At 40.0% G+C, this 24,093-nt stretch overlaps 2 protein-coding genes across 2 annotated transcripts; both read right to left on the reverse strand.

Moving 5' to 3' along the window:
• Positions 1–821: 821 nt before the first annotated feature.
• CCKLR-17D1 (Cholecystokinin-like receptor at 17D1) lies at positions 822–24,064 on the reverse strand. The gene is made up of 5 exons (XM_017243999.3): positions 23,526–24,064; positions 7,799–7,999; positions 6,939–7,292; positions 2,334–2,658; positions 822–1,699 (listed from the first exon to the last, which is right to left on the reverse strand). The coding sequence occupies exons 1-5, from the start codon at positions 24,010–24,012 to the stop codon at positions 1,267–1,269; spliced, it is 1,800 nt and encodes a 599-aa protein (XP_017099488.2). The 5' UTR covers positions 24,013–24,064; the 3' UTR covers positions 822–1,266.
• Positions 22,617–23,469, reverse strand: LOC108127144 (mitochondrial import inner membrane translocase subunit Tim13). The gene has a single exon (XM_017244000.3). The coding sequence runs from the start codon at positions 23,252–23,254 to the stop codon at positions 22,820–22,822; it is 435 nt and encodes a 144-aa protein (XP_017099489.2). The 5' UTR covers positions 23,255–23,469; the 3' UTR covers positions 22,617–22,819.
• Positions 24,065–24,093: the final 29 nt, after the last annotated feature.

Consider the following 24,093-nt stretch of genomic DNA (forward strand, 5'->3'; position numbering starts at 1 on the left):
TTACTTTTATTTATTCACTCTCTTGAAATAAATTTTTTTTGTGAATCAATGAATGTATTTTGCTTTAAAAACAAAGTGTGTGTGTTAAAGACAACTATTGCTCGTAATTCTTGTATATGATTGTGAGACACTGTGGGTTTACTTTTGAGGAATGAAAAAACATACCTATATATATTTAAGTTCTGCCATAAATCGAATAGTTTACCGAATTTTATTTTAGTTCAAAGATGTTTTGTAAACTTTGTAAGAATTCGGAGGAAATTGTCTTCGTTATAAATTATATTATAGTTTGTTGCAGATCTCGCGGAGATCGCTCCACGCAGACCCATTGCCCTTATCCGGAAAGCTGGATGGGATAACAAACTTTTGAGCACATTAGTAGAAAGCAGGGGGGAGGTCCCCTTGTAGGACCTCTTGCCTGTGCGTGGTATCACAAGGAGCCCCAGCGGCTCAAGTGGATGAGGGTGTCAGTGACTGACCCCGCATCGCCTCCTCAACCTTTCCTAACCTAACATTGTTATTATAAAAATTATTATACATCAGGTTATTACGGAAAAAAATCAAATGTCGTTTTTTCTTTCAATATATATTTTTGTAAAAACATATTTTTTATAAACGAAGAAAATATGGAATTATAGCCATTTCAATTTCATAGAGCGAATTTTTAGAAATAAGAATCAAATCTAGTAGAAGGTCCTCTTGAAAAAGCCAATTTTATATTGGTATAAATATTTTTTTAAGAAAAAACTAAATCCAATTCAATCTGAGCCATTTGTAAATTATTTATCTTGGAGCCATAAACCAGACTATAGCTTAAATTTAAAATTTATTTTATAGAAACCGACACTGCTCTTAAAAATGGTAGATTGTTTGTAAACCCTAGTTAAGTTGTCGTGAATTATTCACTTTCTGGACATTATTTCTAAGCAACAGACACACCGATACACAGATTAAAAAACCACTAAAAGAGTAACAAGGAGTATGTTTTTTTTTAAGTGTCTAATTGGGCCACCCTCTTAAGCTCCGCCCCCTGCCCCCTGCTCCAAACCACAACCATGTCCACACACACACATTCAGAACGTGGGGCAGAATCGTTGACAACCACAGTTTCCGTTTCCGAATGCAGTTACATTGCATTTCATCATCACAAATTGCTGAAAGGACGAAGCCGGTAGGACGAAGCACCTACAGCGACTCCGTCTCCATCTCCGCCCTGCGCTTCCGGCTCCTCCGGCTCAGACTCCGGCTGAGACCCAACCGGCTGGCTCAAAGCCTCGGGCTCTCCAGGATCGTGTGGCTGGACATGGCGGAGTTGGCCAAGGCAATCGAATTCCCGGCCACCGAGAGGTTCGTCTCGTTCTTGGAGCGACGCCGCCAGAAGCAGCACGGGGCGCACAGCCGCTCGCAGATGTTCATGCCCCGGAAGGTGTCGACGAAGGCCCGCCGGAAGCTGGCGTTCATGAAGCAGTAGGTGATGGGATTGCAGCAGGACGAGGAGTAGGCCAGCAGCTGCAGGAAGCTGATGGCCGTGTAGCCCACATACTCGTACACCACCGGTCCGAACAGCATCGTCATCGTGTTGATCACGTACAGTGGTGTCCAGCAGATGAAGAACTCCAGGACGAGGACGAACAGCATCTTCACGACTCGCTTCTTGCTCTCCAAACTCTTGCTTTCGTTGGAACGACGCGGCACAATGCTGGGGGAGGTAAAGTTTTATGAATAACTTTATTTTTTTCGGGGAATAAAAATGAAGTTTTCTTTAAAAATATTAAAAGCTGTGGGACTCTAATTTATTTTTTTTCAAGCAAAAAGCCCTTACATCTACATATTTTCAAAAATGTATATACTTTAAAGCCCTAAAACTATCTACACTAATCAATTTTTCTTCAAAAGATATGCACTTATTAAAATATGTTTTTGAATCAACCAATAGTTAAAATATAATATTAAATATAAAATATTCATTCGACGTATTTCCGCATCCGATTTAGGGCGATAGGCATCACAACAAACATTTTAAAGATTTTAAAACTTATGTAAAAAAATGAATTTTTGAAAACATGGGATACTTTTTAAAGATCTATTATACTGAACAGCTATAATATTAATTTTTTTAAATGTCTGTAAGTTAAAAGACCTGTTAGACAAGGAACTATCTATTTTTGAATCTTTAATAGAGACATAAAACATCCCAACGCCTAGTTTAAAAAATAATGCATAGTTTGTTTAACTTTGCAATCACTTCTTAAACTAAAAGAAACTTTAAAAAAAAATTCATTCAAATCACATAGTTAAATTCAAAGAAGTGTTGCTTAAAAATAAGTTCTTACCCTCTGAGTCCCACCTCAGTGATCCTGAGACTCGGCTGGGACAAGGACTTGCGACGGGACTCGTTGTCGCTGGTATAGCCCTGTATCTGATGGCGCATCCTTTGTCCTCGACTGCAGCAGTCACTAGGCCCACAACCTCCAATCGATCCTCCACCACCTCCGCCCGACGATCCACTGCCACTGATTTGCTGCTGCTGGTGTTGCTGTTGCTGTCTCAAGGACTTGACCGAGGCGCTCCGCATGCAATAGAGATGCCTTCGTCCTTCGCAAGGACCTCCAGTGAGCAAGCGCCGCTTGCTTCCGCCATGGGAATAGCAGCTGTCCGCTAAGGAGAGGGAGTGACGAAAGTTCAGTTTAATATTGTGTGAAGATGTGATATTTTTGTTTAATTCGAAGCTACATTAGGTAGCTTTTACATACTCCCCACCATATACTCCACTATACTCTTCGCTGGTGGATAAACAAATTGAAATAATCATTTGTCTGTCTCAATGGCGAATGATAGCTCCCACTGCTCCAACTACAGATTCGTGTCTAAAAACTTGATTGATATGTTAGTTGCATGCGCCTAATGATCCGTAATAAGCTTAGTCGACACGCAACCCCAGTTGTTGAAGCGTTTTGGGCTTCTATCTGGTTGTGCTGGAAAGTGTGTTTACTTTCAGTTGAGACCTCCGGAGATGCTGCTGCTGCTCATTCCTCCACTAATCCTCTGGCTTTTCCTTGTGGTCTCATTCATTAGACCGCTCGGCTTCTGGCAGAACTTGGGCATACAAGGGCCTATGGGATGGCCATTCTTTGGAAATATGCTAAAGTTTGCTTTGGGAAAGAAGTCGTATGGCGAGGTCTACGAGGGCATCTACAAGTGAGTCTTGACTACAACTACCCTCCAGATTCCAAAACATTCCTTTTCTAGCGAGTATCCCCATCTGAAGTATGTGGGTTTCTATCGACTGTTCAACGAACCCGCTCTCCTTATACGCGATCAGGACCTAATTCGTCAGATTTTAATGGGAAATCACTTCACAAACTGCTCCGACAACGCCGTTTATGTCGATCCTAACAAGGATACTCTGGCCAGTTGTAATCCTTTCATTGCCAGCGGGGAAAAGTGGCGTTTGTATCGCTTGGATCTAGTGCCTCTTTTCACTCCCAGTCGCCTTCGCCAAATCATGGCTACCGTGACGGATTCCTGCCAGAAATTACGTATATTTCTTGAGAATCGATCACAATTCGAAGCCAAGGAGCTGGCGACCCGCTTTACCCTCCAGGTGGTGGCCTCGGCGGTTTTCGGTCTGGATTCCAAGTGTTTGGAAAGTGGAGAGTCCTCACGTAAAAATCCCTGGCTGCACTGGCTTCTACCGCTTTTTCAACCAAGTTCTTGGAGTCTGATGGAAACTATAGCCCTACTGCATTCCCCCCAACTGGGAAAGGTTCTGAACTATCGGTGAGTATTCCTCCAATTGGCTCCAATACGGGCTTATTTTTATTTTTTCTTAGATATGTCCCCTTGAGTCTGCAGAACTGGCTCCGGGACTTGGTGATGGCCAGAAGTGATGGCACAAGCCTACTCAATTGGCTCAGAGAGGGAAAAAGGACATTGTCCGAAAGCGAACTGGCCGGCCATGCCACCACCTTGCTGCTGGAGGGATACGAGACCTCAGCTATGCTTTTGGCCTTTGCCCTGCACGAGTTGGCCTGCAACGAGGATATTCAGGATAACTTGCTGCGAGAGTTGGACGAAAGCGGCGGGTCTGGGCTATTAAGTGAATTTCGATACACGGAGGCAGTACTTTTGGAAACACTGCGCCTGCATCCGGCCATGCAGGCTCTACAGAAGCGGTGCACCAAGTCCTTTGAGCTGCCCGTTCAGAAGAAGGACAAAGGATGCCGCACATTGGAAGTTAAAGAGGGAACTGTTCTGGTTATACCCGTTCAGGCCATACATTTGTAAGTCCAAATGGAAAAAATGTGAATGGATTTGCTAACACTTTCCAGATACTCCTTGCAGAGATCCCGAACTGTATCCGGCACCCCATCAATTTCAGCCTCAACGCTTCTTGGACCAGTCCGTCCAATCGATGGGATGCAGATTTCTGGGCTTTGGGGCCGGCTCCCGGATGTGTCCTGGCATGCGATTGGGCCTGATGCAGACCAAGGCCGCCCTGGCCACATTGCTCAAGGATCAGCGCGTTGTCCTGGCGGATGAGACTCAAAGGCAACTGAAAATATCCCCACTGACTTTTCTCACATCCGCGAAAAAGGGAGTCTGGCTGCGATTGGTGAACAGAAATTGCTAACCAGCGGGGGAGTCCTTTAAGTATGTCTGGGCTGGCAGATTCTGATACGAGCTATGACGGAAATTATGGGCTTCTAATTATATTACTGCTTTTTGCCTATGCAAATTCTCCACCAAGGACGTCCTTACCCGTCCGTACTCTTCACCCGTCTGGCTCACCAATTTATTATGGGATGTTGGGCGGCAAACGAGGCGAAAAGTTTAAAAATTTAATCAAATTTATTGTCACACAACCACGTGCCGGCAAGTCTACTGGAGTATGTGGAAATGACATCCGCACATCCGCCTCCACATCCGCACATCCGCATTCCTGGTGGCAGGATAACGGCCTTTAACGAGCGCTTAAATGCTTGTCCCGTGCATAATTTACGGCTCTTAAATTGACCTTTTTTGCGGAAGACCATGGGAGGCCATGGGCCAAATAATGGGTCAGACCTTCTACACTGAGAGAAAATCGTAATTTTCGTATGTGCATTTTAAGTAAATCTATTCGCTAGGTATTTCATTCGATCAAGTCAAGCTATAAAGGAGCTATGCCCTTAAAGAGTCTAAAATCTAGAATTAGTAAAATGAGTTAAAATACATATGTATTTACTTTTCTGTTTGTGTTTTTTAAACTAATTTAAAAACATTTTTTAAAGTTTTATTTAAAGAAAAGAAAGCTTAAAGAAGATCTATAAGAACTATTATTTTTATTTTGGATTTAAACGAAAGGATTCATTCGCTGATTACTTGTCTAAAATGTAACCCTTAGCCCTTTTTTAATTTCTTCAAGTGCATTTTCCAACAGGAAATGAATCACTGAAGGACCTTCACGGAGTGTCCTGTCCATTGCAATGATAATTTCCAGTTTCGACCAAAAGTGTCGGGGGGCCTATGAAAATGCAAATGTTACCATTTTTCAACCTGAAGTGTCGCCTTTAAGGCTATTTCGGGAACCCTTTAATGCAAATGAGACGCCTCAAACCCCAACTCTCAACCACCATGTCCTTGGCTTAATTGGACGGGTAGGGGACTAGGAGCCTATGGTAGGGAGTCCCGAATCCAAGATGAAAGAGTTTAAAATTTAAAAGGCAAGGGAAGCAGTAGCAGAGAGACACAGGCTGGTGTGATTTCCATGGGGACTCCCCCGTGGAGGACTCCAAGGACTCGGCTTGCATTTGCCAAGCACGTCACGTTGGCTGCTCCTGCTCTCAAATAAAAATTCGATTGTACATCTGAATAACTGAATATATTGCGTACTTTAAGCCAGAATTAGAGGAATTGATTCGCAGGCGGGCTTCGGCGGAGCCATAATCTCCGGATTATTCACTCCGTGAACGAAAAGCCCGGCCATTCTAGCCACGGGGAGTGCTCGGCACAAGTCCTCGATGCGAATGCAAATGAAAGTGAAAACGCCACCGGGATATTGCCCTTTGACACCCTACTCCACCCTGTGACCGGCCCCCTCTCTCTCTCCTTAGTTGTGGCGTGTGGGGCATAGCCCTGTAAGCCCCACTCGCTCCCAGTTCCACTCCCACTCCCTGCGTCGGATCCACTTCCGCGATTTGAGCAACGTACTTCGTGCGTGGCAAGCTGGGGACTCTGCAAATCGTCTGTGACGTAAATAGTTGCTCATACCCTGCCACAAAGTATCCTTTTGTAGTTTTGAATTTTTCGGGGGGATTCCCAACCAATTTTGTAGTCCAGAAATATTTAAAAACGTTTAAAGGCTGCTATATAATTCTAGTTTCTTTAAACTGTTTTTTTATAACAAAATCAAATATATACTATATTAGTGAATGATCGTGAATACCATAACTTGATTCTTTAGATAGAAGCTTGAGAATGATACTAAAGTTTTTATAAGAATGGTTAATTACATCCGATATCTGTTGTATCTCTTAACTGCAAGGGCATATAAGCATCGACTTCCTCTCTTATTTCGTGTTTTATTTTCAAAAAAGTTTAAAGTTCATACGTAAAAGTTTTCAGCAAAAAAAAGATAAGTTTTCTATTCAAACAAAGATCCAGGGTATGCGCCTGCTTACTCTTCTAATATTATTGTTACTTTTTCGAGAGGTTAAAGGATGGCAGGCGGCTTTTGCGGCAGGACTCAGTGTGCCATTGAACTAATCTCGAACGTTGTCCCCCGGGAGAAGTGGCAACTAATAAAGCCTCGCTGGTGTGAGGCACCACCCCCGCAGTCCCCCTCATGAAGCTCCCAAAAGGCCCTCTGCCCCCCAGAAACCCTTTTTTTTCTGGTGTGGCTGTGAAGCATTGGACTGCAAAAATGTCAAAATCCTTCGGCAAGGAACACCTCTCACCGTAGTAGTACTGCTGCGGATTGTGCTGCTCCAGGGACTGCTGGAAATGGCTGCCGTTGGAGCGCCTCTGGCTGGCGGTTATGGGCGTGGCTGTGGGGCCAGCGAGGGGCGCAGCTGGCAAGGAGGCGGGACCGTGGGCCGGGGCCGAAGAGGCGGATGGCTCTGGGCCACTGCTGCCAAAATTCATGGCCCTTTCGTTGCGCATGCTGACGTACAGGGTCCGGGTTATGAACAGATAGGTGAAGCTCAGGGCCAGGAGCGGCAGCACCAGCAGGGCCAGGTCCAGGAACAGGTTGTAGGCCCGCTCGTAGTTCAGGCTGTCCGCGGGCCACTGCTCACGGCATTTTCGAAGTCCTGCAAAATGGAAAACATTTTTAAAGTCACATTTTTTTCAATATATTTTTTTAAACATTTTAAAAAAGTTTTTATTCTAGCAAAGTATCTTAGCGAATTCGTAGGAAAATTATATTTAAAATATTATCTTAATTTTTAGCAACTACATCTTCAGTACACAATCTTAATACTCTTAGCGATGAGCACTATTGCAATATACGATTTAGTACGAGGTATCTATAAAAGCTAAGCATAATACAAAATAAAGAAAAGTTCTCTGCTGTTTCTAATAAAATTTTAAAAAATATCTAGATTTTAGAATCTGTATTATAGAACAAATCCATATTATCAATTTTTAAGTCAAGTGATAAAAGTTTTCAATTTTTGTTGCATTATTTTACTACAAATAACAAAATAGGATATCCAAAAAAGGTCTTATAATGGCATCCCTAGTCTTGTTGATTTTGATATATTCTGGTTGATTTCAAATGCATGTGTTTTATAAAGGAAAGGTGTAGGAAACTCACCTGGTCGACTGGTCGGCATCAGTTGGCTGAATGCTGCAATCGGGGTCATGCAGAGCAAGCTGCCCAGCCAGATGATGGCTATAATCTTGTTGGCGTGGTTGATGGTCTGCCACGTCCGGGACCTCAACGGATGACAGATGGCGTAGTACCGTTCGCAGGATATGGCCACCAAGGTCCAGGAGGACACGGCCACCGAGGCAGCTGGGGATGAACAAGAATCGCATAACAAATATAAGTCAATTTCCACGAGCAATTAACAAGAATTATTAATCTGCGTTAAGTTAAAACTTTTATGATTCGAATTCCGAATATTAATGGCTTTTCTTGTTAGCATTTAGCCAATTCTGGCCAATTTCCATTTCCGTTGACACTGCCCTCCCGCCGTTAACTTTTATTCAAAGGCCTCATCGGCAATTGTTACGCCGGACCAGGACCAGGAATAATTAAAACGTTAATGTCGTTGTCTCGGTTGGGCAGTGATAGCGGCTGGGGGTCTAAGTACTTAACTCAGACTTTTGAAAACCGAGAATCCACCCAGGCCCTGAATGCCAAACCCCAGGACCAAACTTTGAGCCCGTAAACCCCAAAACCCCTAAACCCAAACTGGCCAAGTTTTCAAGTGGACTATTAGAGTAGAAATAGCAATGGAAATGCCGATTCAAACCTAATCCGTTACTGGCATCACAATCGCAATAAAAACCAACACTCGCAAAAAAATTGCACTTAAAAAAATGATATATCATAGTACCTTTAGAAAATGAAGCGTATGTTATGTAAAGTTTAAGGGACTTAGTAATTTTAAACATTTTTTTTTAGGAAGCATGATGTTGTATGATTTTTTTAAGAGAAACTCTAGTTTGGCTATGTACTTGGATCTTCAAATGAGATGAAACCACTTATTTTATGTAGTAATCTTAAATTACTTATTTTTAAAAGAAAAGAGAGTAGTACCAGGTTTTATATACATATTAAGAATTTGTATATACAATAGTGTTCAATGCTTGAACAGTTAGTATATAGTTTTATATGAAGCCTGAGATTCAATTTTAAAAGAATTTGAGTTTAAGGTTTTTCAGCTTAAATGTGATGCAATCTATACGTGCCAATAATACTAAAAACTTGTATTTTTATTAGGAAAGAAAAACGTGGAAAAATTAGGGGTTTTTTTTATTTTTGGTTTTAATGAAGATTAATAATAAAAGTGGAGATAGTTAGGGAGTTAGTTAAACCCAGTACCAGATGAAAAGTAGTACTACATAAGCGTATGATACGTATTCTTGAAACTTTTATTTATTATTAGCTTGAGCCATATTTTGTTGAATAAAAAATTCAGATTTAGTTTAATATTTATTACTTCAAAATATTTTTACTTAAATAATATTGAATTTATGGTAATTACTTAATTTTAATTATTGCCTATGTATAAATATTTATTTATTTAGGAACTATTTTGTTGCGTGTATTTAAAGCACATATAACTTTTCGACTGAATGCTGGTGGTTTCCTTGTGTGGCGAGATGATGAAACGGGCAAAGCTCATTAACAAAATTAAATTTAGCTTCGTCCTTTGTCGTTGTTCCCATGCTTGGTCCTGTTGGCCATTCGCGTTACATATTCCCCCGATCCTGCAAAAACAGACTCCCACACGCATCCTTTTTTCTGTGGCCGTTGTTTGTGTTTTTGTTTTTATTTTGTGGCGGCAAAAAACAGCAAATACAAAAGGCGAGAAAAACACAAAAACGGGTAAAACGGACCACGGACCACGGTTCAGTGATTTCGAGTCCGCAACAAAAATGTAAATTTTATGGAAATGCTCAAAATAGAAGTCCCCCTGAAACTGGACCAGGAACAGGATCGGGACCAGAACATCGTGGCCGGGGGACCGACAATGAAAATGAATGAAAAGCAAATATACTCACTAGCAACCGCATGGAAAATGGGGAAATTGCAAAGCGGAAAAGTGTGTCGCCGCTTGACAGAGGCCGTAAATAGATTCGTTGATTGAACGGCAACAGCAGAAAATATACATATTGATTGAAGGAAATCAATGACTACTGAGTCCCACAGAGTCTGAGTCCTACTGAGTCCCGCCGTTAATAATGCCCAAGCCTTCAAGTTGGACTTTAAAAATGCATTTCCCTCAAAGCCAAAGCTTGAAACCAGAAGCTAGAAACTAGACTCCTGACAAAATAGTATATGCTGCACATCCTGCTCGAATGACAAAACTTCTAATGATTTTTTCATGCAGAAAAATCCAAGTGTGTGGTCACAGGATTGCAAATTGCCGGCTTTTCAAACGGAAAATCTAACATCCTGGCGGGGCTTTTGTTGCCCCACAAGGACTATTAAGGAGCACGGTCCGGCACCTTTGACATTTTGTGGATTGCAATTAAAATGCCACATGTGTATGAACACGACCCATCGTGGCTCGTCTTTCGCCCACAAACCCCCAAACTATTTCCAAAAAAAAAAAAACGGGAAAAAGTAAGCCCGACTTTTGGCCAGGTCAGTGTCGAATTCTCTGGCTTCTGGCCTTGTTCTCATAAATGCAATTTCATACACTCATACACTTTTTTTGCTTTTAGTTTCGTCCTGCTAATTGTAGTTTTCGACTTGCTTTTTCGATCTTTTTCAACTCAAATTTTGCATATTCTCCAAGCCCGCAAAAGTTGGCCAGCCACTGCGAAATTATGGCAACTGTAAGCCCGGACTTTGGAACTTTGGGACACCAGTGCAGCTCCTCCTCATCTCCTTCTTATCCTGGCACTTTTCCGGCAAATTGCAGGACCTTCTCCGCCGTATAAATAACAAACTGTCGAGTGCAGCCAAACCAAGTGCAGGTGAAGTCGCTTCCTGACCAGCTGTTACCAGTACACACTAAAAAATTGGTACTTATTTTTTCGATACTTTTACTTCCTTTGCTTTGGAAGAGCTTTTTACAACTATGATGTAGTTGGATAGTTCGGTTCTCTATAAGAGCAGGGTGCATATTTATATTTCTTTGAAACTATTATAAATATGCATTATTCTATTAAGATATTGAGGCATAATGAAATAGAAGATTGAAAATTTAATATTAATTTAATAAAATAAAATATGTGTTGTACAATATGGTAATTTATCTTGTATCTGTTAAACAAATAAAGACGGTTATAGATGACCTTCCTGACTATAGGAAGAGCATGATTTCTGATGCTTTTTTACTCACGTTAGGTCTCTTAAAAAGATATATTTTCATTAATTATATTCTTAATAAAATATTTTCCTTACTTTTGGATTCCAGCCACTTAAACTAGGTAGTAGGGGAGAATAAGTAGTCCTCTGAAAATGGCTCGATTTGGCTTTGCATATAAATGCGAATTCCTCATAGATTGTTTCTAGTACATAAGATGGGGTTTTTTTTTTTACAATACATATATTTATATATTGTTGGTGAATTTAATATAAAAATTGCACAATTTTTTTAATACTTTCCAATAGATCTTTGTTAAAAATCCATCAAAATATATGTACTATAAGACATTCAATTTCGTGCGTTGAGTTTTGAAAATCATATATCCTAAGATAAAAAACTATATAATTTTCTAAATAAAAATAAAATATGTAGTTGCCATAATTGGCAATATTTTTCTTTCCGTAAGAACAAACAAGAGCCACTAAGTGTCTGCCAGTCGGTTGTAATTTACTGAAAACCAAATTCTACAACCCTAAAGTTGACTAGCAATTAAAAATCCAAACTCTAAGCTGCTACGGCTTGGCATCAATCTTGGCCGGATCGAGTTAGGACCCTAATTTGCCATAGGGCCAGGTGGGATTTGGGTAACATCATATTGTACACGATACAGCCATGTTGCGGAAGGCCATGTGTAATTTAGAGTAAATATCCAACAAATCCAACAAACTGCAACCGCAATACGTGTTATTGCAGATACATTTTCTTATTTACTTTATATTTATACACTTTTTTTGGGCAAAGGCTTATTAAAAATAAAGTATTTCGTAGTTTTCCGAAAGGAGATTTAAATGGTTTTCATTACGCAGAGTAAATATTTGAGCGGCCCGAGAACAAGTACGGTTAGTGTTTATTTTTGGGCCGGATGCGGGAATATTCTCAGGACTGCCAACTGTCAGTTGAAAAATGAAATGTTAAATAGAAAGATTAAATGGCAATTTAAGGTGAAAAATGGGTATATGTGGTACAATTTTGACATATTTAATAAAACTATAACTATAACTATAACTTTACTATAATAATAGTATAGATTTTTTTGTAGAAATATTCAGCGAAAAACCCTAAAATACTTAAGCTAATAAACCAACAAATTTGTATTTTAAAATCTAACAAGATTCTGGTTTTCTAATTCTATAAGTCTAATTCCATAAATACAATTTTCTGCCAAATATGTTAAATATTTTGAATGCTATTTCTGAATACAGATGAATAGTTTCACAATTTATTTTATTGTCAGGAGAACTTCCTGAAAAAGCTCAAATTTTTGTTAAATAAAAAACAGGTCTACCCTCTAATATGCACTCTATTAAATTCCATAGATTTGCGTAAATATTTAATGTAATTTATATGGGAGAATGGCTTCATAAATTATTGTTATCCAATTGGAAATTGCTTAAAGCTGGGCAATGCAAATTGTTATTGCCACGCACATGCCGAATTTCCCATTTTAAAATCAAAATCCAGTCCAGAAACCCAAAAAACCCAAAAACTCAAACCCAGATTCTAAATCCAATCCAATCCTGAGTTGCCCTCTGGTCGTTGTTTTTGATTTGGCGCTCCATTCAATGACAATAAGTCCATTGCCACGCCCCCCTGTATGCTCAGCCGCCCCTGTCATCATCGTTTCCAGTTACATAACTCGCAGCCATAACGGAAAGTGGATTTTTATGGACTCTACTCGGCCCGAAAGGAGATTTGTATGTCCATGTCCGTGCGTATCCTGGTGGGGAGTGTGCGTGTGTGTGTGCGAGTGTGTTTTTGGCCATCAGGATATGCCATCTGTCCCGGCCGGGTTCTCCAATAAAAATAATTCCAAATTTCGACACAACAATAAAAAATTGCTTGCTTTTTTGTTTGGGAAAAGTTTTTTTTGCGCTTGTCGACACACGCAAGATTGAAAACGGAAAAGTATCTTTTTTATTTATTTATTTTTGGTTATTGTTGTTGTTGTTTGATACCTAAAGAAAAGACAGTACCCTGCAAAAATATGTCACACATAAATTGGGTTTTGTCACCTTAATCAATGAGTCTTAAGATATGGATTTGAATAAAGTAGAGGTTGCCGATCCAGCAATTTTGAAGAGTACTACTTTGATATGGAGAATTAAAAAGCTATATTGCTTTCTGGAGCTAATAGGGTAAGCAGATGTCCTTAAGTGGGGACAATCAAAATTAATGCCTAAATTCTTTTTAATATAGCTTAGCTCTACTACTACTCTAGTAGTAGTAGTAGTTTTAGCTAGTAGTAGTAGCTAGTTTTTAATATAGCTTAGCTCTACTTAGCTCTAAAAATTTAATCGAAATTGTATCCAAAATTGAAATTTAATTACAGTATTAGTCTAAAGTTTTAAATTTGATGTTCATCTTTACATAGAGCTATAATGGTTAATTAAAGCTATTTTATTAAGAAATAACGGTGAGGCAAAAACATGTAAGAATATTTAACATTGTTTGTTTAACAATGATTATCTAAAATCTGAATTTTAAATTTATTAATTTAATTTACTATTTATTAATATACTTTAATAAATAAAATAAACTTTTTATGAATATACTCATATTCATATATATTAAATAATGAAAAAACTCGGTTACCTCATGAGAAGTTCGATTATTTTTTAGAAGACTTGATTGGGCTTTCTTTGTATCTTTACGTTTTTACCCCCAAGATTTAATAGTTAAAATTAATTTAAAGTAACTATTTAAAATTCCTCTGCTTCTATATGCAATTAAATTGTAAAAAATAGTGTGAGGGTATCATCTATTCGACTTTCGCCAATAATATTTACATTTCTTTTGATGCGATTTCTTCGCTTGCCAAATTGTGAAATTATATAAAAAATTGAGTTTGATTGTTTTCCTTTGTTTTGGTCCTGGTATTGATACGGAAAGTTATGGCAGGATCCGCCCCATCGCTGCCAGGGTATTCGCGCCCGCAGGGGAATGGAGTGATGGACAGGCTGCTGTGTAAGCTATTGCGCTTTTGTGTGTCCTTATTTGCTCGGTTGTCCTTATTTTTTTGGGGGGATGGTAAAGGACATAAAAAGGACATTCTGCCAATCTCTGTCCTATTTGCGCAGAGATTGGCAGAATTTGGCAAAAGGGGTTTAAATTTTAATTGAAAAATTCGTTAAATTGGAGAAGCCAGAAGCGCACCCAACAATCTGTTGCATACTTCAAAGCGCAAAAGGAGTGTGTGCCGAAGTACCTACCCGGAAAGTACTTCATTTGCAATGCAGCCCTTCAAGGTTGGTGGAAAAAATAAAAATCTGGGAATCGCAGTGGCAGTAACAGGTGCCAGTTGTTGTCCTGTTGACCTGTTTATGTCGCTCCGTTTATTGTTTTTTTTGTTTTTTTTTTTTGCCAGAAGGACAACCAAATTGTTGTTCCACTGTTGGACTGAGGACTAAAGCAGCCGAGGATGAAGGGACTAGAGGACTCGAGGATTAAGGCTATCGAGCGAGTTGAGCCTTTCAAGTAGCTGTCCAAAGTTGACGTGAAACTCTTGAGCTGATATTTACCCGTAAAATTGAATATCGTCCTAGTCCCCCAGTTGCCAAGTCCTACTCAATTGCAATAATGTTGCTCTTGGTCTCACCAGTGTCCTTGGCTCGAACTATAAACAAGCTTTTGTATTACCCGGAGACTTAGCTCCCTTAACACGCCATCATAATCAACTAGTTGCCATGACACTGCCATCGGATTAATTTGATATCGAACTTAATTTTCCTACTTAGTTATATTTTTTGCATATCTTATGTCTTTTATTATACTACTAATATGTTTTTTAAGGAGCTGGAATTTTCTTAGGATTTTCTTTTCGTAGGTCCCGGTGCATTGGGAACATGTATTAAATCAAACATAATATTAGAAAGAATAAAATCAGAAAATCAGCGAAGAGACACCTACCACTGCCCAAAAGCAGAACCCATAGTTATTAAATAATTTAATGTTGGTTAAATAGTAAAAGAAAAAATCCAAAATGCATTCAGAAATGAAAAACTTGATACATGTAAAAAAAATAAATAAGAACTGAAAAATTTGCAAAAAAAATTAAAGTGAGTTCTTAACTGCAATAAAGGCAGAAAATAACTGATTCTGGCAGGAAAAGAACCCGCTTATATACCAAATATTCCAAAAATCCTACACTCATTTGTCAAAAGCTTTGCAACACTAGGGTGAAAGTGAGTGAAAGAAACACCTAGTTGCAATTTGCAATACTGCATTGAGTTTGAGGACCACTCAAAGTGGGGTTTTCAACTCTAATTTCCGCATAAGCAAAAAATAGTAATATATGTACTATATATTTCATAAATATTGTGTAAAAAATTTGACTCGTCACTGCGAAGAGTACAAAAATCGAAAGAGTATACAAATTCCGCTCTAATGGAAAACTTTTGTAAACTCTTCTTGATATAATTTTTTATACTTTTTCTTCTCTTTACTTGATGGGTAATAAAGTTTGAAATGATGTCCGCGGCAATCTTAGCTCCTCGCTCTGGCGATAAATTACAAAAGTAAATTGGTTCCGCGAAAGGTCCTGTAGGTTCTAAAGGTCTTGCCGGCCGTGCAACCCATTGTGCTGCACACACAAGCCGTGTTAATTTCGCATTAGGTCCTTGTGACAAGAGTCCTTGTGTTTGGCATGTGGTAGGTATGTAGGTAGGCACCTTCTGGACCCGGCCACTGGGAAATCCTCGAAAAGGAGCTGAAAAATCACTCCTCATTTGTATTCCCTTTGTGGCAGGAGAAGCCTCCAAGACATTAATTCGGCTCAGAAGGATATTTCATTGCGGTGGCAAAAGGACCCTCTGCTCCCTACGCACATGGCAGCGCCAAGCCTCATTTTCGAGGCTGACATTTTTAATTATCGGGCTTTAAATACTCAAGACCCCGTGTATTAATGGTTCCATTTAATGGAGAACCGCAGGCAGTTCACGCGCTTATTATTAGGAACACATTTCCATTATTTGAAGTATGCAAATTTCAGGACGAACAGGACACACACAGGACGAATAACATACTGCCTCTTTTTTTTTTGCAGGGTTCAAGTACTGAGGGCTATTAATTTCCCAGCTTTTTTTCTTTTTTAAGCCCGATTGCGGCAAATATTTAAATAATTGAAAATCAATAGCTGTGTCAATGTTGTATCCTGTTTCTGTATCCTGTATCCTGTGGCGTTGGGGTGTCAGTGTCAAAGAGCTTTGTGCCACAAATTGCCATTATAATTTCCATAAAAAAAAAGTAAAAACAGTGTTGATGACGACAATTGACCAAAAATTCATGAATGTGGCATTCAAATCAACTTGAACTTTGATTGAGTTTCAAACGGGGCCGAGTAAGGGGTGAGTGGATTGGGCGTGGGAGTTGCTAAAGAAGAACTTTTCCCACCGACAAACTTTCCAGTTTTTGCCCAGTTAACTCGGTCATTAAAACGAAGGCAAAACAACATCTCAAGTTCTGCGAAATATTCAGTTACTTGAGCCCTCAAACCACTCGAGCATGATGATGGTTTCTTTGGAAAAGCTCATGCTTTTCACCATTTCACCATTTTCCCATTTTCACATTTTATTTTATTTGTATTTGAGTTGTTTTTTCAGTCGTTTTTCTTCTCGTTTTTTATACTTATGCCATTTGGTCTTAATGCCACAATTAAGTTGGCCCCGTTTGCACAAGAGTGTGTGCATAATTTTACTCATTACTGTTGCCCCGGGAACTCCTTGAAAATGTTGCAAGAATTGCATTTTGCATTTCGCATTTTGCGGCCAACTTGGAATCACAGAGAGGCAGTCGGATTTAGTGGCAACTCCTGCTGCGACTCCTGCCCGGTCCCTGCCTAATTAATGACTACGTCGACTTTGCCTTGATTTCTGTTGCCAAGGAAGGGCCAGGCCAAGTCGCCAAAGAATCCAAAGGATATAATATAAAAACAGAGAAGAGATGAAGAACAAAAGCAAGAAAACCAACGTTGGAAAAATTCAATTAATCATTAATTTGCCGAGCTGTCAGCGCCTTGGCAAGGACCTGGCCGAGGCCCAGCGGGAGGTGGCGGGACCCTGAAGGTCCTAGCTTCGGGTCAGACTAGTTCAAGGCTATTTTGGGGCAACAAGTGCACAGTCTACTTATGCAAGTAAATGGCATGGGCCTCAGTCAAAAACACACTGGATACAATGGATAGACAGAATAAGCAGGATATGGATTTGCATAGTAATTGCAATTACCTGCAAAAAAAACATTACTAACAAAAATATTCCATCGAAACGAATCTGTTTGGACATCTATTTGCAACCAATGCTCTCGAAGTAATCTCCTAGCTCTCAGTTTCAATTTGGCAATTTACATAATCGATTTGATACTATTTTAAAAGTAGTACACTGAGCTTTAAAGAGGGGATTTATGAGAAAAGAGGATTTATAATATATGTCCTATAAGTTCTGGCTAAAAATCAAAGCCAGTTGGAAAACAAAGAATTTAAGCTTCTATCTGAACAAATTCATCTCGAAGGACAAAATACTTTAAGATAATGTAATGATAGTATCTTGTAAAAGATATTCAAAGACAGAATTATTTTAAAAAATAATTCAATAATAAGAACTAGAATTAGTGAAGAGAAGAGTTGAACTTTGCAGAGTTCACTTTCAAAAAGAATATTCATTGGTGATAGTATCACCATCAAAGTAGCTGCCCCTAAGAGTATAGTAAAATAATTTGCGAAGTAATAAAATATGGAGTTTCAAATCGGATGATTATTCGCAGAGTTATGGCCTTCCCAAGTGGCTATATTGGGGTTGGAGAATCAGATTGATGGAGAATCACAATACCAATCATTTAAGGTATTTCGCTGAAGAATCGGATGATTATTTGCAGAGTTATGGCCTTCTCAAGTGGCCATATTGGGGTTTTATGCATTTTCGCCATTTTTTAAGGGGACCCTCCAGAAAATTTGACAAAAAATCGAAAAAATAAATTGTTCCTAGATTTTGATGCAGATCCGAGATGGAGAATCGCAATACCAACCATTTAAGGTATTTCGTTGGAGAATCGGATGATTATTCGCAGAGTTATGGTCTTCCCAAGTGGCCATATTGGCCTTTCATGCATTTTCGCCATTTTTGAAGGGGATCCTCCAGAAAATTTGACAAAAAATCGAAAAAATAATTTGTTCCTAGATTTTGATGCAGATTGATGGAGAATCACAATACCAATCATTTAAGGTATTTCGCTGAAGAATCGGATGATTATTTGCAGAGTTATGGCCTTCTCAAGTGGCCATATTGGGGTTTTATGCATTTTCGCCATTTTTTAAGGGGACCCTCCAGAAAATTTGACAAAAAATCGAAAAAATAAATTGTTCCTAGATTTTGATGCAGATCCGAGATGGAGAATCGCAATACCAACCATTTAAGGTATTTCGCTGAAGAATCGGATGATTATTTGCAGAGTTATGGCCTTCTCAAGTGGCCATATTGGGGTTTTATGCATTTTCGCCATTTTTTAAGGGGACCCTCCAGAAAATTTGACAAAAAATCGAAAAAATAAATTGTTCCTAGATTTTGATGCAGATCCGAGATGGAGAATCGCAATACCAACCATTTAAGGTATTTCGTTGGAGAATCGGATGATTATTCGCAGAGTTATGGTCTTCCCAAGTGGCCATATTGGCCTTTCATGCATTTTCGCCATTTTTGAAGGGGATCCTCCAGAAAATTTGACAAAAAATCGAAAAAATAATTTGTTCCTAGATTTTGATGCAGATTGATGGAGAGTCGCAATACCAATCATTTAAGGTATTTTGCTGAAGAATCGGATGATTATTCGCAGAGTTATGGCCTTCCCAAGTGGCCATATTGGGGTTTTATGCATTTTCGCCATTTTTGAAGGGAATCCTCCAGAAAATTTGACAAAAAATCGAAAAAATAATTTGTTCCTAGATTTTGATGCAGATTGATGGAGAGTCGCAATACCAATCATTTAAGGTATTTTGCTGAAGAATCGGATGATTATTCGCAGAGTTATGGTCTTTCCAAGTGGCCATATTGGGGCTTTATGCATTTTCGCCATTTTTGAAGGGAATCCTCCAGAAAATTTGACAAAAAATCGAAAAAATAATTTGTTCCTAGATTTTGATGCAGATTGATGGAGAATCGCAATACCAATCATTTAAGGTATTTTGCTGAAGAATCGGATGATTATTCGCAGAGTTATGGCCTTCCCAAGTGGCCATATTGGGGTTTTATGCATTTTCGCCATTTTTTTTTTTTTTTTTTTGGAATCCTCCAGAAAATTTGACAAAAAATCGAAAAAATAATTTGTTCCTAGATTTTGATGCAGATTGATGGAGAATCGCAATACCAATCATTTAAGGTATTTTGCTGAAGAATCGGATGATTATTCGCAGAGTTATGGTCTTTCCAAGTGGCCATATTGGCCTTTCATGCATTTTCGCCATTTTTGAAGGGAATCCTCCAGAAAATTTGACAAAAAATCGAAAAAACAATTTGTTCCTAGATTTTGATGCAGATTGATGAAGAATCGCAATACCAATCATTTAAGGTATTTCGCTGAAGAATTGGATGATTATTCGCAGAGTTATGGCCTTCCCAAGTGGCCATATTGAGGTTTTATGCATTTTCGCCATTTTTGAGGGAATCCTCCAGAAAATTTGACAAAAAATCGAAAAAATAATTTGTTCCTAGATTTTGATGCAGATTGATGGAGAATCGCAATACCAATCATTTAAGGTATTTCGCTGAAGAATCGGATGATTATTCGCAGAGTTATGGTCTTTCCAAGTGGCCATATTGGCCTTTCATGCATTTTCGCCATTTTTGAAGGGAATCCTCCAGAAAATTTGACAAAAAATCGAAAAAACAATTTGTTCCTAGATTTTGATGCAGATTGATGAAGAATCGCAATACCAATCATTTAAGGTATTTCGCTGAAGAATTGGATGATTATTCGCAGAGTTATGGCCTTCCCAAGTGGCCATATTGAGGTTTTATGCATTTTCGCCATTTTTGTAGGGGACCCTCCAGAAAATTTGACAAAAAATCGAAAAAATAATTTGTGCCTAGATTTTGATGCAGATTGATGGAGAATCGCAATACCAATCATTTAAGGTATTTCGCTGAAGAATCGGATGATTATTCGCTGAGTTATGGCCTTCCCAAGTGGCCATATTGGGGTTTTATGCATTTTCGCCATTTTTGTAGGGGACCCTCCAGAAAATTTGACAAAAAATCGAAAAAATAATTTGTTCCTAGATTTTGACGCAGATTGATGGAGAATCGCAATACCAATCATTTAAGGTACTTATTGATATGAAACTGATTTAGGAATTGATTAAAATTTTTTGAAAACTGAAAAATTCAAAAAAGTTCTCATTATTTTGGAGAAATAATAAGAAGCTTAATTTTGGGAAACTAAATGATTCTTGAAATCACATAGCTTTCATATGATACTTAATCAAATTTTTTAATAAAAAACCCTCTTGTACTTGTTTTTAAATTAGATTTTTTAAAAGTATAAATATTTCTAAAAATTATGTTATTCCTAGCCTTTAAAATGGTACAAACATTTATTAATTTTTAATATTGATTATAACGTATAAAATATGAAAATAAAAGCCTTTTTTGTTTATGAAAAAGTTAAGATATTAAGGAAATCAATTTTTAACCTTAATATTCAACTGTATCTACTGAATACGGTAAGTAATACATGTTGTAGTTCAGTGAGAAAATTAGTCAATTAAAATTTGATTCTTATTTTTTATCTCAGTTTACTCATTTCCCATATTGAATCCAATACTTAAAATTCTAACATTTTTACGAGTTAATTTAAAATGGCAAGAAAGTGAGTAGTTTTATTAAATTCTTAAAGCCCATTCTAGCATATTGTGTGGCCACTAGCTAGACCAAGTCCTTTGGAGTCCTGAGACCATTAATCATCGGTGCATAACAAATTGTCATTTTTGTATTTATTAAATTGAATTTTTGTGTGTGTGTGGACTGGACTGTGTAGATGCAGGTCGAAGGAAAAGCCACAAATGCATAATTACAACGATAAATCAGTGGGTGTGGCCGTCCAGGATATCTGGATGAAAGGACCTGGCAGGAGCAAGCAGGAGGTGGACTGCACCTCGACTCGATGATGGCCATAAATTGGTGCGACAGCTTGGCCAGCGCCCAGCGATGACATTTACAGATTTACGAGAGACGAAGACGAGGACGAAAGGAGCAACAGTTCTAACGGGATACGAGTGGATGCGTGGGAGTCTAGGCTTGTCGATGGATCCGAGTGTTTGCTCAACAAATTGGCGTGCGTGTGTGCGGCCCGAAAGGAGAGGACTCGCAGCTCAAGTTGTTTGCCCCGCCATTGTTATTATGTTGTTAATAAGTTAGAGACGACTCCGAAAAAGATGAATTCGCAAGGACGAAGGCTATGGCGTGGGAGGCTCTGGCAAACTTGCAGCAAAACAAACAGCATTACCAACACTAGCACAGGAAACGGAAGCGAGTCCTCCAGGGAGGACGGGGGCGGCGGCTGAAAGCGGAGAGGTCGGAGGTCGGCGGCTGGCGGGTGGCAAAGGGCTGCATGCAGGACACAAAGGATGCAGAGGCGTTAACGTTGGCGGACGAGGAGAACGAGTAGGTGGAGAAGGAGACACTAAAGTGCCCGGAGGAGCATACGTTGTGTCATGAATTTTGCAATTCCCCGAGACATCATGCCAAGTGCATTTGAAAATTGGCCAAGGATAAGCCGTAGGATAATTAGAATGTCCTTTGGCACACACACTCACTCCCACACTCTGACACACACACACACACACACTGATTAAATAAGCAAATTAATACCAGTGTCCCACACTGATGAGCACTTCTGACAGGTGTCAGAGCCACACCACCAAAGTCCTTCTCAAGGATATCTTGGGTCACACATTTTCGATTTCCAGACTTATCTAAGGATTTGAATTAATGTGGGGCAAGCGTGCTTCAAATACTTTTAAACACCAGACAGAGGAAATGGTTTTTTTTTGGGTGAGAGGAATATTTAATCTTTTGAACCCTTGAACGAGTCCTTTCTCAAGTCCTTGCCAGATACGATAGAAAGTGCCGCTAGTGTGTGTCCTTGTTATGACGGGAAATATGATTTAGGCCATAAATAAGCGCGGAAATTGTGCGTAAAATCGATTGAAGACACACCACTTGCCTCGAGTGGCAAGTGCACAATCAAAATACTAAGTATGGTCATCTGCAAGTTATGGCCGGAACATGTCCTGCCATCCTGGGAACTTTATGTTATCTCCCATAGCTCTTTAAGTGCAAGATTATAGTGCATTGAAGGGGCATTTTGTGAGGGGATAACCCGAGTATTTGTCACTTTATGAAAAGTCAATTAATAAGCAATCGTTTTTGAATGAGAGTTTAAACATAAACTTAATGAACTTCTTATGAAATATGAACATTAAAGCTGCTTAATTTGAATCTACTAAATAGTACAACATCAAATACTGCTCTTAAGCAGTATTACTAACTGGACATGCTAAAGTCGCAACTAGCCTGAATAACACTTAACAAAAACGCTATATCACACTATAGCCTTGAATTTTATATTTTTTTTAAAGAAAAAGCCCTCTATGTGACTCCGAATTCCATGATATCACTAGGATTTTAAAGTAACCGCCGAGGGGCCTTTCACAAACTCCGCTCGGGGTCACCGCTTTTTGGGATGAGTGAACCCAACGCGCCATGGCAGAGGACATCATAGAAACTACTGTTACGACTCGACAACTACTCCGAGGAATGGGATGTGGGAACTGGCGAGGACTTGCCCTTCTTGTCGAGTGGTACGTATGAGCTCGAGGATTTACAAGCGGATGTTGATGCCGATGAAGATGCTGACGAGGATGCTGATGCGGATGCCGTTGCTGGGACGGAGAATGAACTGCCTGCTCCAGGTGCCGTGGCAGTTGATCGGCTGGGGCGGAGCGGCTGTTGTTGCTGACGGCGGCGGCGACGAAAGTACTGACGGGATACCACCTGGACCGCGTCCATGAACCGGTCCATGCAGTTGTCCAAGCACTCCCGCTCCTCGGATCGCAGCTCCAGGCCCGGAACACCGACACAGTCGCTGAAGCATCGCCGTGTCATCTTCTGAAGTAGCTCCTGGATGTTGGCCAACACTATTTCCTGCCGGACACGTTCCAGATCAAAATTGGGAGCCATTTGACCAATGTGTGAAGTTGGGGTTGGATGGAACCTCCCGCTTTTTGGTTTTTTTTTGAGTGGATGGTTAAATGAAAGGACGACAAGGACTCGGCCTCGGCTACAAGGCTGGTCTCGGCGCGAATGACTGAATGATTGAGGGACTATACAGGTTGGAGCTTGAATAACCTTTTAATTTATACACGGGCCTGACATGAATGTACAGACCTACCTGGGAGCTGAGTTTAATGTTGAAGCTACAACTAAGTCTTGTCCCCAAGGCATGACTTACCCTGGGCAAACTGGATGAGCTTGCAGAGGACCTCGCCGAAGATAAAGTGGCGGAGGAGGGTGCCCACTAGGGTCACAGGCATGCAGAAGACGCCCAGCAGGATATCCGAGATGGCCAGGTTGAGGAGGAAGACGTTGGTGATGGTGCGCATGCGACGGTTCTGGACCAGGGTGAGCACCACCAGCAGATTGCCCACGACGGCGCAGAGCAGGATGGCCGAGTAACAGGGCACCACCCAAATGGGCACGTCGGCACTGACCCTCGGCCGGCCCGGACTTGTCTTCACGGTGGTCACTTCCAGTTTTGGCTCCAGGTCCACCTTCACGTCCATCTCGAGGCCCACGTCCAGTTCCAGACCGGTGTAGTTGAGCAGATCGTCGCCGAGGATCGAGGTGGTGGTGTCGTTGAGCCGCAAAATGGCATCCGCGCTGACCAGCGGAGCCAGTGCCAGTAGCACCCGGCGCAGGATAGAGTCAAAAGCGCCCATTGTGAGGCCGTTTCTGGGGCTTCGTGATCTCGAATTATTTTGGGGCCAGCCACTCGCGGCACTTCGTCAAGCACGCAACAA

Source organism: Drosophila bipectinata, chromosome XR (genome assembly GCF_030179905.1).
Source record: "Drosophila bipectinata strain 14024-0381.07 chromosome XR, DbipHiC1v2, whole genome shotgun sequence".
Lineage (NCBI taxonomy): Eukaryota > Metazoa > Arthropoda > Insecta > Diptera > Drosophilidae > Drosophila > Drosophila bipectinata.